Source organism: Canis lupus, chromosome 13 (assembly GCF_048164855.1).
Source record: "Canis lupus baileyi chromosome 13, mCanLup2.hap1, whole genome shotgun sequence".
NCBI classification, from domain to species: Eukaryota; Metazoa; Chordata; class Mammalia; order Carnivora; family Canidae; genus Canis; species Canis lupus.
In genome coordinates, this window is record NC_132850.1 from 9,415,999 (window position 1) to 9,429,997 (window position 13,999).

Here is a 13,999-nt window from a genome sequence, read left to right on the forward strand (position 1 = left end):
TTTCCTCAAATGGGAAAGAAAACTCTCTATTTTATTTGGGGAATAGATGCTCAACTGCCCCTACACTGTATTTGTGGGAGAGGGTGGAGGGGAGCTGGTCTTACCTATAGCTCCCTCGTACCTTTTCAGCTACAGCTTCTCGTAATCTATCAACACACTTCGATCTGCATTCCATCTTCTGAAGTTTTTTTGAAGTCTTCTCTGCTGTTGATCCTCCCATTTTGTTTTCTGTTACGAGGCTTTTCCACTTTCCTGGTCTTCACTATAATTTTGTTAGGGCTTTTGGGGAGAAAGAAGATTAAAATATGTTCTCAGAATGCCATTTGAACCAGACCATGCTCCTAATGTTGTTTTCTCTTTGCTAGCTCTTTCCTGTGGGCTTCCGGAGGCCCCCAAGAATGGGATGGTGTTTGGCAAAGAGTACACAGTGGGGACTAAGGCTGTGTATAGCTGCAGCGAAGGCTATCACCTCCAGGCAGGTGCCGAGGCTACAGCAGAGTGTCTGGAGACGGGCCTTTGGAGCAACCACAATGTACCCCCACAGTGTGTCCGTGAGTCCTCGGGCGTGGAGAGGGGTGGAGGCGGGGTTGGAGATGCAGCTGAGAAGATCCTAGAGGGGGCAAGCTGAGCACCGAGTAATGAGAAAGAAGCAGGTACACGGAGATCGGAGATTCGGGAAACAGACAGACGGAGAGTGTCATCGGCCAAGTTGGGCTTCCGTCCAAAATTGCTCTCGAGGCATTGATAGACCAGTGTGCCCGGAGATGTCTCCACGAGCCATCACAGAACTTAGGAATAAATTCCTTTTAGAAGGAAAAACTACCAGAACATTTGCATGAATGTCCTTTGATCACAGAACTCTAAAATGTTTTTTATATATACGCACTTTTTAAAAATTTTTATTTGAGAGAGAGAGAGAGTGCACACGAGTGGTGGGGAGGGGCAGAGGGAGAGGGAGAGGCAGACTCCCCACGAGCAGGGGGCCCGATGTGGGGCTGGAGATCGTGACCTGGGCCAAAGGCAGACACTTAACCAACTGAGCCACCCAGGCGCCCTGGGGTTTACACTTCTGATTTGTTTTATTTTGTTTCTTTGACTTACAGTGAGCTTTACGAGATTTCTGAATTGCTTCCCAACATTTTGAAATTGGAGGAGCTCCCATAAAAATCCATATTTCTAGCTTCTCTTGAAAAATAAAGACCTGACCAAAGAGAACTTACAAGTTTCACATCTAACAAGCAGCACTGACTACCACCTCCCCTTTTTTTCTTTTTTCTACTTTTTTTTTTTTTTTTTTTTTGGTGGATCTGCCCACCCTGGTTTGCGGCATTCCCTGCCCCCACCCCAGTCCATTTCATGCATTAAACAAACCTGCCCGACAACCGAAGATTCTTATTACCGCATAGCAGTGCCCCCGTCCCCAGCTCTGGACTCTCGCCTGTGTCTTCCATAATTAATGAATCAATGACTCCTCCTCGCTGCTTCTTGTCTCCCCAGCTGTGACCTGTCCCGATGTCAGCAGCATCAGCGTGGAACATGGCCGATGGAGGCTCATCTTTGAGACACAGTACCAGTTCCAGGCCCAGCTGATGCTCATCTGTGACCCCGGCTACTACTACACCGGCCAGAGGGTCATCCGCTGTCAGGCTAATGGCCAGTGGAGCCTCGGGAATTCTATGCCCACCTGCCAGAGTAAGCCCAGGAGGGGAGGTGGGCAGGTTCAGCACAGTGCCGCCCACCTGCACTCTACCACACATGGGGAGGGAGAGGAGGGGCATCACCAGGGACAGCAGTGGACCTCTCTTTGAACACTCACCTAGACCGGGAGCTGGGGAGGTGCCTTTCTCCTTTAAGGAAGTACTTGTTAGCATCTTATCACTTTACTAAAAAGTTGCCTTTGTCCAGTTGAGTATCCACTCATTCACATAGTCAACAGTCGTGCCAGCTGTTATAGAAGTGTGAAGATAAAAGATTGTGCTTCCTGCCCCAGAGAAGCTTCTAGTCTGCTGGAGAGGCGGACAAAATAAGGAAGCAATGATAACGGGGTGTGACAAGACCTATAACGGGAGCGTGTGTAGAGGAATGCTGTAGCACAAGGAGTGGCCCCAAGTGGCTGCCTCTCCTTCTGGATGACTGTTTTTATTTCCTCAAGATAGTTTACAAGACCAGGGTCCCTGGGAGGCGACTCTGAGACAGACTTCCTTAGGGAGTACTCCTGAGAGCCCCGCCATGCTGTGTAAGGGAAGGTGGCGAAGTGGACCTCTGATGTGGTGTCAGTGCAGCCCTCGGCTGGCCCCACAGGGAGCTCTGCAGCTCGGACGGTCCTTTGGAACTGCCACACGTTGGGGCGAGAGCCTTCATGCCTGCACGCTGACCAAACACTAGGTGCAGGTGCCCCGGAGAGCGAGCGTGATCTACCAGGGAGGACTGTTCAGCCAGGGCAGCCCGAAGAGGGCTAGCAGCGAAGGGTCGCAAGCTGTGCTTCCACCTTAAATGGGGGTCCGACTGGCCCAGCACAGCACCCGCTGCCGTGGGGTGCACTCATGATACCTCATCAGTGAGGACATGATAGAGGAGGTAGCTTGTCAGCGAGGAGTGGCAAGTTTGAGACCGGGTGGGACGAGGAGGGACCTCCTCCCGACACCCGCGATTCAAGGCACTATGTCTCTACGCATCCACGTTTGGACCCCACCATGGACCGTAACCATGGGTGTGGCCGAGCAGAAGTCCCAGGCTGTGGCGGCTGCGGTGCAGGGAAGGTGCCCCCACCTAGCGCGGCCTGGGCCACTGGGCCTCCCCTCCGCGCCTGTGCGCGGCTCCCCGGGGAGGAGAGGGCGCTGCTCTCTGCAGCCAGGACGAGGGAGCCGATGGGCCCGGGCCCCCGCAGAGTCTCCGTCTAGCGTAGGGCCTCGGGGTTGGAGGAGGCTCCGCGTCGCCCCGCCTATGAGCTTCCCCACGAAGCGCCACCGGGGGCCTCTCTCAGGCCGTCGCGAGCCACTGAGTGCCTGTGATCCTTGCAGTCATCTCCTGCGGAGAGCTCCCTGTCCCACCCAGCGGCCACCGCATTGGAACGCTGTCCGTCTATGGGGCAACGGCGATCTTCTCCTGCAATTCGGGGTACACGCTGGTGGGCTCCCGGGTGCGCGAGTGCATGGCCAACGGGCTCTGGAGCGGCTCGGACGTCCGCTGCCTTGGTGAGTCGCCCCCCCCCCAGACCTATCCCGCCGCCCTGTTCCTCCTTTAAACGGGGGAGAGCTTTCTAAAGCCGGACTCCAGTCTTTAAACGGTGTCACTTTCCCTATGGCGTAAGATTTTGAGTCCAGACACCAGCCACCGGGCACCTTCCATGCTACAGCCCTGAACTCGTTTCTCCTGGGGGCATCTGGAAGAATGAGAGCTTCAAGCCTGATGAGACAAAGCTTTACTCATATACACACACACGTATACATATGTACGTGCATATGTGTGCACACACACGTATACATACATAGGAGGGGTGTGCATATAAACATGCAAGTGCGTGTATACATGTGCGTGTACACGTCTAATACATGGTGCACATGTGCATAATTGCCTACGTACATGTGTGTCTTTATAAAAGATGACAAACGCGTAGAAACCACCTGGCTTACACGGGACGGAGTCCTCATTTCCCCCACAGCCCGTCCGTTCCCTACCAAGCCTCCGGATTCTGAAGTATTCTCTCCTCTCGGTTCGTTCTTGGATCCCTCGAGCGCCAAGGAGGGTCCCGGCCACACAGACCTCACGGGGTAGATTTGATTCTGTTCCAGAGTGAACGGTGCCACCCTCCCACTGGCCCCGGGCCGCTGTTAGGGATGCACTGCTGAGTTAGCAGCGCTGGGAACATCCCCCAAACCCCATTCAGTGAAGTCCCTCACCTAGGGTGGGCTGCCTGAGTCTCCTGCCACCCAAGGGGAAGGAAGGACGGAGTCAGCCAAAGCACCTGCTGTGCATAGTTACCTTCGACTCCTCCGGGCTTTCACAGCCCTAACGTAGACCAAGGTGCCTTCCATGCAGCAGATGCTGTTGACACTGGCTGAGGAAAAGAAGAGGGAGGTAATCCCAGAGGCACGGAGGTGACTGTGATCATTTCTAACCCACGGACAGACCCAGAAGCTACAGCTCAGAGATGGATGGATGGCCTTTTGGGATTCAGCCTTGGGATTTGGGGTCACCACTTCCCTCATGTCTGGGATTCCCAAAGCCCCTCCCGGACAGCTACTCTTGGAGGGAGCGGGGGAAACAGTGGGTGGCGGGGGCCCTGGTCCTTTTCCCCACCGTCCCTGACTTCCCGCCCTGGCCAAGCCCCCACTCCTCTTCTCTGAGCTCCCCTCCGATCTATACTCTGTCCTCCTCTCCCCCCGCAGCGGGGCACTGTGGGACTCCGGAGCCCATCGTCAACGGACACATCAATGGGGAGAACTACAGCTACCGGGGCAGCGTGGTGTACCAGTGCAACGCCGGCTTCCGGCTCATCGGCATGTCTGTGCGCATCTGCCAGCAGGACCACCTCTGGTCGGGCAAGACCCCGTTCTGTGTGCGTAAGTATGTCACCCACTGTCCCTAGCCACGGGCTCCGCCTCAGCATGGACTTCCTCCCTTGCCCTCTAGGTTAGGTTCGCTGGAGGTTTTGTACGTTCTGTTAATTCCTTCTGCAAGATGCACCCTTACGTCTCCAGGTTCCAGCCCTTGGCATCGTTGATTCCTGCTTCCGCCTTCGCGTCGCCCTCCCAGCGATTCCCTTTGCGTAACGTGTTTGTTCGTTTTCTAGCTTTTGAGTCGGGGATCCAATTCATTTATTTCCATTTTTTTATTGTTACTGATATAAGGGCTTAAGGTTGTAAAATGTCCTCCAATAACTTCTCTAATCGGATCCCGCAGGTTACAATGATCAATGTTTGATTTACTGGAAATGCTGTAATTTGGGTTCATTCCTTCTGTCACCAAGAAGTTTTTTAATAGTTATTTTCTTCTACTTTCTAGGCAGAAGGGCCATTCTACTTCTATTTTGTCAGTCATTTCTGATTGTGTCGCACTGTGTATAATATTTCTACATTGTGGAATTTCTCTCTTTATGTCCTTGTAGTTGTAAAAATCAATCAGTTGTTCTGAATGGTCCATGTGCGTTTGAGAAGAAGGCGGATTCGGGTATAAAGTTCCGTATATGATCATAAGACGTGCCTTGTGATGTCATCTGTGCCTTCTGCACACATTTTTTTTTTAAGATTGTATTTATTTATTCATGAGAGACACACAGAGAGAGAGGCAGAGACACAGGCAGAGGGAGAAGCAGGGAGCCTGACATGGGATTCGATCCCGGGTCTCCAGGATCACGCCCTGCGCCGAAGGCAGCGCTAAACCGCTGAGCCACCCGGGCTGCCCCGCATGCTCACTTCTTTCCATGTCACCCATTTTGCTCTGAGAGATGTGTCTTAAAGTTTTCCGTTCTTAGCGTGCTTCTATCTTTCCTTGCGTTTCCTGTAGTTTCTGCTACCTAAAGGTAGTTGCTGTGTTATTTGGCACATAGTTGTTCAGAACTATTATATCTACGTTGCAAATTGTGACTTTAGCCTTCATGATGTCTTCTTTGTCACTCTTCGTATTTTGTAGCTTGACTGGCACTGGGCCTGGTATCGGGCTTACCACCCTGCTGTCGTCCTTTTCCCGGTGGCAGGGTGTACTTTGAACCATCCCTGTATCGTAGCCTTTCCAAATCTTGTAAACAGTGGAGAGTGGGGCCTTGCCTCGTGAGCCCATTTGAAAACATTTCTCTTTTAATAGGTTAGTTACGCTCACTCACATTTATCACTACGCCTCAGAGGCTTGGTCTGACTTCTGTTGTGTCCGATGTACCTGCTGCGGGGAAGATGTCATACTCAGGTATCGCTTCTCTGTGTGATGGTTTCCTTGCTCCCAACTTCCGCCCTTTCCTTGGGTACTTAGGGAAGTTTGTAGAGTCATATGCCCCCTTCCCGTAGTCCGTGCCCCTGACACACCAGGATCCTTTCTCAGTCTGTTCACATTTAAGATGGACCCTCTCTCACCAGCAGTGACCTCACATCAGTATCAGGCCGCTCCCTGCTCCTTCCTTCTCTTCTCCGCGCAGCCTTGCTCTCCACAAAGGCTCGCAACACAAGCGGGAGAAACCGTTCTGTGTGGGTATTTTGTTGGTTTTCCCACTCACACGTAATTTAAAATTTACAGCATTCTCCGTTGGGGTTATGCGGCAGGCCTGGGCTGTCTACAGTTTTATTTGTCCTCGTTAATCTGCAATATTCTTTTTTGGATTCAGATGACCACCGTTATTCTCAGCTGCCTGCAAGTAATTTGGAAAATCCCTCACTTAATAAAGTTCCCCCAAAGTGAGCCTTCATGGAAAGCGCGGGGTTGGTTTTGTTTAATTTTTTCGAAGGCAGGTTTTTGTTTGTGATTCTTCCTCTTATTTGGTTCTTCGTCTATGAGATGGAGCAATAAAGTAATGAGACGTATTGAATAAGCAATGCGTGAAAAATTAGTCTTGATAGCTGCTTAAGTGTCGGGTTTACACAAAGCCAGACCCATCTATATTCAGTTGCTCTTCCAGATGGGTCTGCACAAAACATTCGGTTTCATCCAGAAGATGCAAATTCAGATGCCTTCAAGGAATTGGCGCGGAGTATGCGTGCGGAGATTCGGGTTATAAATAATAGAGAATGTTGGGGTCTGAAAACAAGTGGAGGATGTCTGCGTCCGCCTAAAGATGTTTGGTTGTAAAGCTGGTGGGCGCTGGGAGGCAGGGCAACCAAGCGTCTGGACAGGTGACCCCACGATCTGGATTGTCTGGGTCCTGCCCAGACCTGCCGCCGTGTGTCCACGGCTGTCTGACCTCAGGTGGGTTAGTTTACCCAAATCTGCTTCCTCATCTACAAAAAGCAGATACCTTGGAGTATTGTGAGGACTAAATCAGTCGTATTTCGGACCCAAAGGAGTGCAAACGGCACCGGATAGAGACGTGAAGCAGGTGCTCTCACTGTTGCTGCGGTGAGGGTGGTGTCAACGCCGCCATGGGACAGACCCCGGGACCTCTTGGGCCGCAAGCCCGTCGCCTCCCGGGGCCCAGAGGTGTGCAGAGGTCTGCGGACCAAGACGAGGGGAAAAGGAGAAGCGTCTATGAGTGGCTTCCCTGTGGTGGGCGCTTGGTAGCTGGCACCACTTGTCAACCCAAGGTTTGCAGAGGGGCCACTCCCACACCGTCTGTTAGCCCCCTGCCCACTCCCGCATGCTCGCACACGCGCCTGCGACTCCTGGTGCTCCCTGGAGACCTACCCTCCGCCTCCCTGCCCGCACTCTCAGCGGCCCGTGACCGCAGGTGGCAGGTGGCGACCACGGCCCCGAACCAGGGCAGCGGGGCTCAGCGCTCCGGGAGCCACCTGGAAGCCGCGTCCCCAAACCCATCTCCGACTGCCCGAGGGTGACGGTGGCGCTGCCCTGCAGGGCTGTAGGGCTCAGATGAGCAGCTGCAGAGAGGCCGTAATTACTGGCTGGTTAGCTAACCTCACGTTCGTTTTGCAGAGAGGCTGGAAGGCTCCTCCGCCCGCTGCTTCCCACCCCTGCGTCTCCTCCTCCCGCCCTCCACCTCCTGGCAGAGTCTCCCTGCCTCAGGGCCCAGGGTTGTGCCCTCCCTAGGTTCCCGGGCCCCCTCCCGCCCGCCTCCTCAGTGAGCTTAAGCTGTCTTCAGCTCCCCTGTCCCCTGGGCTGCTCCGGCTCTTCCAGCCTGCACCAGCCAGGGCCCCGCGGGGACGGAGCCCTCCGGGGTCTCTGCGTCCCTGGAGGGTGTCTCAGGGACACCCCGCCTCCACTGCCCATCCAGTTCCCTTTTTCTACCTTGCTGCCCACACCTCCATTTCCTTTGCAGGCGCCTTGGCAACCCATCCTTCCAAAAGGGGCGCCCCCAAGGGTGTCACTACCCAGCACATGTCCCTCTCTTTGCGCCAGTCGTTTTTTAGCCTTTGGGGAGGGGGGCTTACGGCCCTTCGTGAGTCGGTGGGAGCAGCAGGCCGTGTCCCAGGCGCACGGCGCCCCCCAGCACTTGGCATGTCATCGGTGGGGGTCGCAGACCCTATGGAGCGTCTGCTATGTCCCACCCCCGGGTGGCCTGGCCGGGTCCGTTCAGCCCTGAGGCCCAGCCCAGATGGCGTGCTGCGTCCTGCCGGCGCCCTCCTGCAGCCGCTCTCCCCTGGGGGGGCAGCTGCCCCTCCTCTGCGGGCGCTTCTGTCCTGCTTCCCCCCTTCCCCAAGCGACTGCTGTCCGCTGGCCTGTGAAGTGAGCCCTCTGAGGCCACAGACCTTAGCACAGTCCCCCCGGGTGTCCTCAGGGCACAGAGGGCCGAATACCGAGTGGAAGACACCTGCACAGGTCAGCTGCAAGCGGAGCCCTCACCTTGGAGACGAGGAGTGAGCCCGGAGTGAACCGTTGGAAGTCAGGGAAGGGCGGAGCCGAGCGGTGACCGCCGGCCGTTGTCCCCGCAGCCCGCGGCCAGCAGGTGTCCCGCTCTCAGCAGCCCACGGGCACGTCTGTGGCAGTGGACGCCGGAGAGCTGACCCAGAGTCGGCCGCAGCAAGACCTGGGCTGTCACCTCCTGCCGCCCCATCCCCGTTCGCACCATCTGGGTTTGGGTGGGTTTGGGCTGGACACCCCATGGGTCCAGTTGTTGGGGAAGAAAACACTCCTTGCGGTTTGTCAGCCTCCAGACCCAGGACCTGGGAAAGGCCGGGCCGGGGCATCCCCCCGAGAGCTCCATCTAAAGAGACTGGGCCAACAGGCAGGTGCGCAGCAGGCCTGGGGACCGACCACAAAGAGTCGGCTGCTGTCACCCTCCCTGCGCCCACAGCTGCCTGCCCTCAGCAGATACCTGCCAGGCCCTCCTCGCGTGTCAGGTGCTGGGCAACCCCCAGGACATAGCAAGGAGCAGACCCAAGAACCTGCCCTCAGTAGAGGGAGATGCGGCCGGAGCCCCCAAGCCCCTCCTGAGGGGCGCGTCCGTTACCATGGGGACGGGTGGGCAGTGCTGGGGAGCCGGGGGCAGCCCCACGGATGCAGCGACATCTGGGGGAGCCCTGGGGGGGGGCGAGGGCAGGAACCAGGGGCTGTTCTGGCCGAGGGGCAGCGGACCAAGGCCCTGGGGCAGCACCTCGTATGTCCCGGCAGCCCCGGAGAGACCAGTGCCCCTGGTGGAGGGGGGCCCGGCCCTGGGAGGAAGGGGGCAGACGGGGACAGAGCACTCTGAGTCCTCCCCGCACCGCCCGTGCCGGAGGAACAGATGAGAAAATCCCGCGTCTGAGCTGGAGGCTGTAGTGGAACGGGAGAGCCCGGTGAGGCCGGCGGGAGGAGCCCCAATGGGGCGGCCTCACGGCGTCGGCCACCTGCGCCCCGGAGCACCTGCCCCAGAGGACGCTGCTGCACGGCGCTGGGCCCAGGGGACGGGGGGCACGGGGTGGAGCACGACTGCCCATCGTCCCCCCGGGGCTGGAGGGAGAAGCCATTCCTTCCTCCCGAGGGAGCACAGCGTGGGGGGCGGGGGGGGCGTGCTCTCAGCTCCCGGGGCTCCCAAGGGCAGCAATCCCTGAGCCAGCTTGACGAGCGTGGCCTCCGGCCCAATCCAGTGCCACCCGAAGCCCCTGAGGGGCATCATGCTGTCCAGTGCTGGGAGAGGGAGGTGCCGCCGCGGGGATCCAGGCAGGGAAACTGAGGCAGGAGTGACAGCCTGTGACAGACCCACAGTCCCGGCCCGGGCCCCACGGGGCCTCGTAGATGAGTCCTCCCGAGACGTGCAGGCGGCAGAGCTGCCCTCGCCAAGGAGGGCTCAGCCCCGGGCTGATTTCAGGAAGGGAAGAGACTGTCTCCAGGAGTGGGCTGCCCCCCTCGTGGGCGCGGGAAGGAGGAGCCGGGGCCGCGGAGCCGCAAGGGCTAACCCGTGTCCTCTTCCATTTGCAGCCATCACCTGTGGGCACCCGGGCAACCCCGTCAACGGGCTCACGCAGGGCAACCAGTTTAACCTCAACGACGTGGTCAAGTTCGTTTGCAACCCCGGGTACGTGGCTGAGGGCGCCGCGAGGTCGCAGTGCCTGGCCAGCGGGCAGTGGAGCGACACGCTGCCCACCTGCAGAAGTGAGTCCCCCTCTTCTTCCCCTTCGCCCCGGTGCCGCTGCCCCGGGCTTCTGCTACGCAGGGGCGGACGCCGGTGGCTTGAGCCCTGGGGTCACTCTGACACGGGTGGGGTAGGGAGGACAGGGCCCCGAGCGGGGCCATAGGCGGGGACCCCATCCATGGGGTCACGGGCGCGTGGCAAGCAAGGTGCACCTTTCAAGACCGAAATGGGAAAAAAAGGCCGAAATGGGAAGCAGGCCCCTCAGTTGCGTGGCACAGCAAACACCCATCTCCAGACATCCGGCTGTCCTCGCCCGTGTCGCCATCAAGAGCTGCTGCGCTCATGGGTGCAGGTGCAGACGTCCTGTGGCTGCAGCTCCCGCCCCCCCGAGGGCAGGCTCGGGGCCTGGATTCGGGGCCTGGGCGCCTCCATCCTGTCCCACCGCCCCGTCCCTCCTCCGACCTGACGGCGCCGCTCCCGGCCTCCAGTGCCTCCCCAGGCCTGGCCTGGCTCTGGGCCCCCCACGGCCTCCTGCAACGCGCTCCTTGTCACGCTGCCGTCCACCCAGCCAGCAGGACCCATGAATGCGACCTCGTCTTGCAAGCCCTCCTTGCCCGGCCTCTGCGCTGTCGAGAGCTTCTGGAAGGTTCTGCGCTGCCCCCGTCAGAGCGCTTATCAAACTCAGAAACTGCCGGTTTGTCCTCTTCCCTGGAGACCGGCACCTCCGAGCGGGGATGGCGTCATCCGAGCCGGCACCTCCGAGCGGGGACTGGCATCGAGGCACCCCTCACAGCCCCCTGGAGGGGCCCCCTGACGTCTGGCAGGCGGAGGCGAAGGGGGAGGTGCCGCTGAAGTGCCCTGAGCACCCAGGCCGTCCCCACCACTGCGGAGGACCGGCCAGCGGGTCCACAGGGCCAAGGTGGGGAACGCCGGCCCCCAAGGTCCTGCGGCTTCCTCGGCGCCCTGCACACAGCCTGGCACTCGCTCTGAGCCTCAGGGCTCATCAAACGGAAAACGCTTTATGCTCCAAAAACTAAGGAAAGATTTTAACCCCCCGTCCTGCCCCCTTACTGGGTGAGAAGGAGGCGGTGGTGAGGGAGTGGCCGGGACGGCATTCTGGAAGCAGGCGCGCACCCCGAGCATCACCGTGACCCCGTCATTACCCTAAAATAGGCCTTGACTTGGGGTCAAGCTGCCGGGACACTTCAGCCGCTGGAAGTCAGACTCAGCCCCGGATCGTGCTCTTCAGAGCCGTCGAGCCCGTTGCCGAAAGAGCCCGAGGCTCGTCGGGGTCAGCTTGGGTGCACCCGTGTCGCAGCTGAGGACCCGCCGCACCAGGCCCGGGGCACCGGAGCCGCCTCCAGGGCTCATGTGCCCCGACAGGGCCACCCAGGCTGCTAGCGGGCCGCGGACAGAGAGGCCCGTCGGCGCGGGGGGCGGCTTCCCCAGGGCGCAGACCCCTGAACCGTGACGCTGAGGACCGGCCCCGCCGGGCAGGACCCCCCCCCCCCCAGGCTCCACAGTCCCGGTGCCTGGCGAGGGAAGCAGCCCCCCCCCCAGCTTTCGGGGTCTGACCGCCCCATTTCCATTTCAGTTGTCAACTGCACCGACCCCGGGCTCCAGGAGAACAGCGTGCGGCAGGTGCACGCCGGCAGCCCGCACGGGTTCAGCTATGGCAGCACCGTGTCCTACCAGTGCAAGCGCGGCTTCTACCTCCTGGGCACGCCCGTGCTCGGCTGCCAGGGGGACGGCACGTGGGACCGGCCCCGACCGCAGTGTCTCCGTAAGTACACATGCCCTGGGCTGCAGGGGAGCCCCCGCCCTGTGCATGCATGTGCCTGTGTGTGCGTGCGCGTGTGCACGCGTGTGACTCCCGTGCTGCACGTGGCCCCGTCGGGCCCTGGGGTGGGTTCCCAGCCGTAATGGGTGATGCAGTGTCCGTGCCGGTCCTGATTTGCCTGTCCCCAGTAGCCAGCGAGGTCAAGTGTCTTTTTTCTGTTATGCTTTTTGGCCTTTGGTATCTCTTCTCTAAAGAAATGTCTGTTCCAGCTCCCTACCCTCTCCCAGACTTGAATGTTTGTCTTTGTGTTGTTGAGTTTTAGCAGCTCTTTATATATTCTGGCTACCGCACCCCTATCGGATGTATCATTTGCAGACGTGCCCCGTTCTCCGGATTGCCTTCTCACTTCTGGATAACGTCCTCAACGCATGGAAATTTTTAGTTTTAATGAAACCCAATTTATGTATTCTTTTCTTCCATTGCTTGCACTTTTGGTGGCACATTTAAGAAACCATTGGCCGATCCGACGTAACATAATAATCCAAGATCATATCATCCGTGAACAGACATAGTTTTATTTCTTCCTTTCCAATCCAGATGCTTTTTGTTTCTTTTTCTCACTCGATTGCCCTAGCTAGAACTTCCAATATGACGTTGGACAGAAATGGCAAAACAGGGGAGCCTGGGTATCTCACTCAGTGAGGCATCTGACTCTTGATCTCAGCTCACGTCTCAATCTTAGGGTCATGAGTTCAAGCCCTGAACTGAGCTGCATGCTAGATGTGGAGCCTATATAATAGTAATAAAAATAAAAATAATAAAAATAATAATAGAAGAGGCAAAACAGACATCCACCTCTTGTTCCTAGTCCTTGGAGAGGAGCCTTCAGTTTCTCACCATTAAGGATGATGTTAGCCGGAGAGTTTATGTAAATCTTTCCCTTTATGAGTGAGGAATTTCGCTTCTATTCCTAGTGAGGAATTTTCCTTCTATTTCTAGTTTGTTGAACATTTTTACCATGAAATGGTGTTGGATTTTGTCAAATGCATTTTCTGCAACTGTTGAAATGACCGTGTGGTTCCCCCCCCCCATTCTGTTAACACAGTGCCTTATATCGATTGATTGATTAATTCTCATATGTTGAACCACTCTAGTGTTTAGGGAATGGATCACACCTCGTCATGGTTTAATCCTTTTAATGTGCTGCTGGACTTGATTTGCTAGTATTTTGTTGAGGATTTTTGCAGCTATGTTCGTAAGGGATGTTGATCCACAGTTTCCTTTCTTTGTGATGTTGTTGGCTCTGAGTGATGCTGGCTTCATAAAATGAGTTGGAAAATGTCCCTCTTCTGTTTTTAGGAACGGGAAGATTGGTGTTACTCCTTTAAAAATTTGATAGAATTCAACAGTGAAGTCATCTAGTCCTGGGTTTTCTTTGAAAGTTTTTTATTAATTGATTCTGTTTATTCACTATAATTCGATTCAGATATTCCACTTCTTCTGAAGTCCTGGTAGTCTGTGTACATCTCAGAATTTGTCCATTTCGTCTGGATTATCTAATTTGTTTGCATACAATGGTTCACATTCATAGTATTTAATATTTATTATTAATTATTTAGTATTTATTTATTCCAGCAGGGTAGGTTAGTAGTAATGTCCCCACTTTCATTCTTTATTTATTTAGTAATTTGAATCGTTCTCTCTCTCTCTCTCTTTCTCTCTCTCTCTCTCTCTCTACTTACACGTTTGTCAATTTTTTAAAGATTTATTTATTTATTTATTTGAGAGAGAGAGAGCAGGGGAAAGGGCAGAGGGAAAGAATCTCCAGCAGGCTCCATGCTGAGTATGGAGCCGAATATATATGTATATATATATATATATATATATATATATATATATATATATTCCTCCTTTGTGCTGTTACTGTTGGACATACTACATCTTTAGACAATGCATGCCTATCAACACAAATTTCCAATTATGGCTTCATGCCATTTCTCAGGAGAAGAAAATTAAAACAAAAAGATACATTTATACTGTGGTTTATATTTACCTATGTGGTTACCTTTACC

At 55.9% G+C, this 13,999-nt stretch overlaps 1 protein-coding gene across 7 annotated transcripts in view; it reads left to right on the plus strand.

Annotated features, from left to right (window-relative positions):
• The window catches only part of CSMD2 (CUB and Sushi multiple domains 2), a 492,622-nt gene that overhangs the window by 435,035 nt on the left and 43,588 nt on the right, over positions 1–13,999 (plus strand). For all 7 annotated transcript variants that reach the window (XM_072772036.1, XM_072772037.1, XM_072772043.1 and 4 more), the window contains 6 exons: positions 366–551; positions 1,498–1,692; positions 3,021–3,194; positions 4,389–4,562; positions 9,994–10,167; positions 11,742–11,930. In XM_072772036.1, coding sequence (XP_072628137.1) covers positions 366–551; positions 1,498–1,692; positions 3,021–3,194; positions 4,389–4,562; positions 9,994–10,167; positions 11,742–11,930 — 1,092 coding nt within the window. The remainder of the gene's footprint in view (positions 1–365; positions 552–1,497; positions 1,693–3,020; positions 3,195–4,388; positions 4,563–9,993; positions 10,168–11,741; positions 11,931–13,999) is intronic.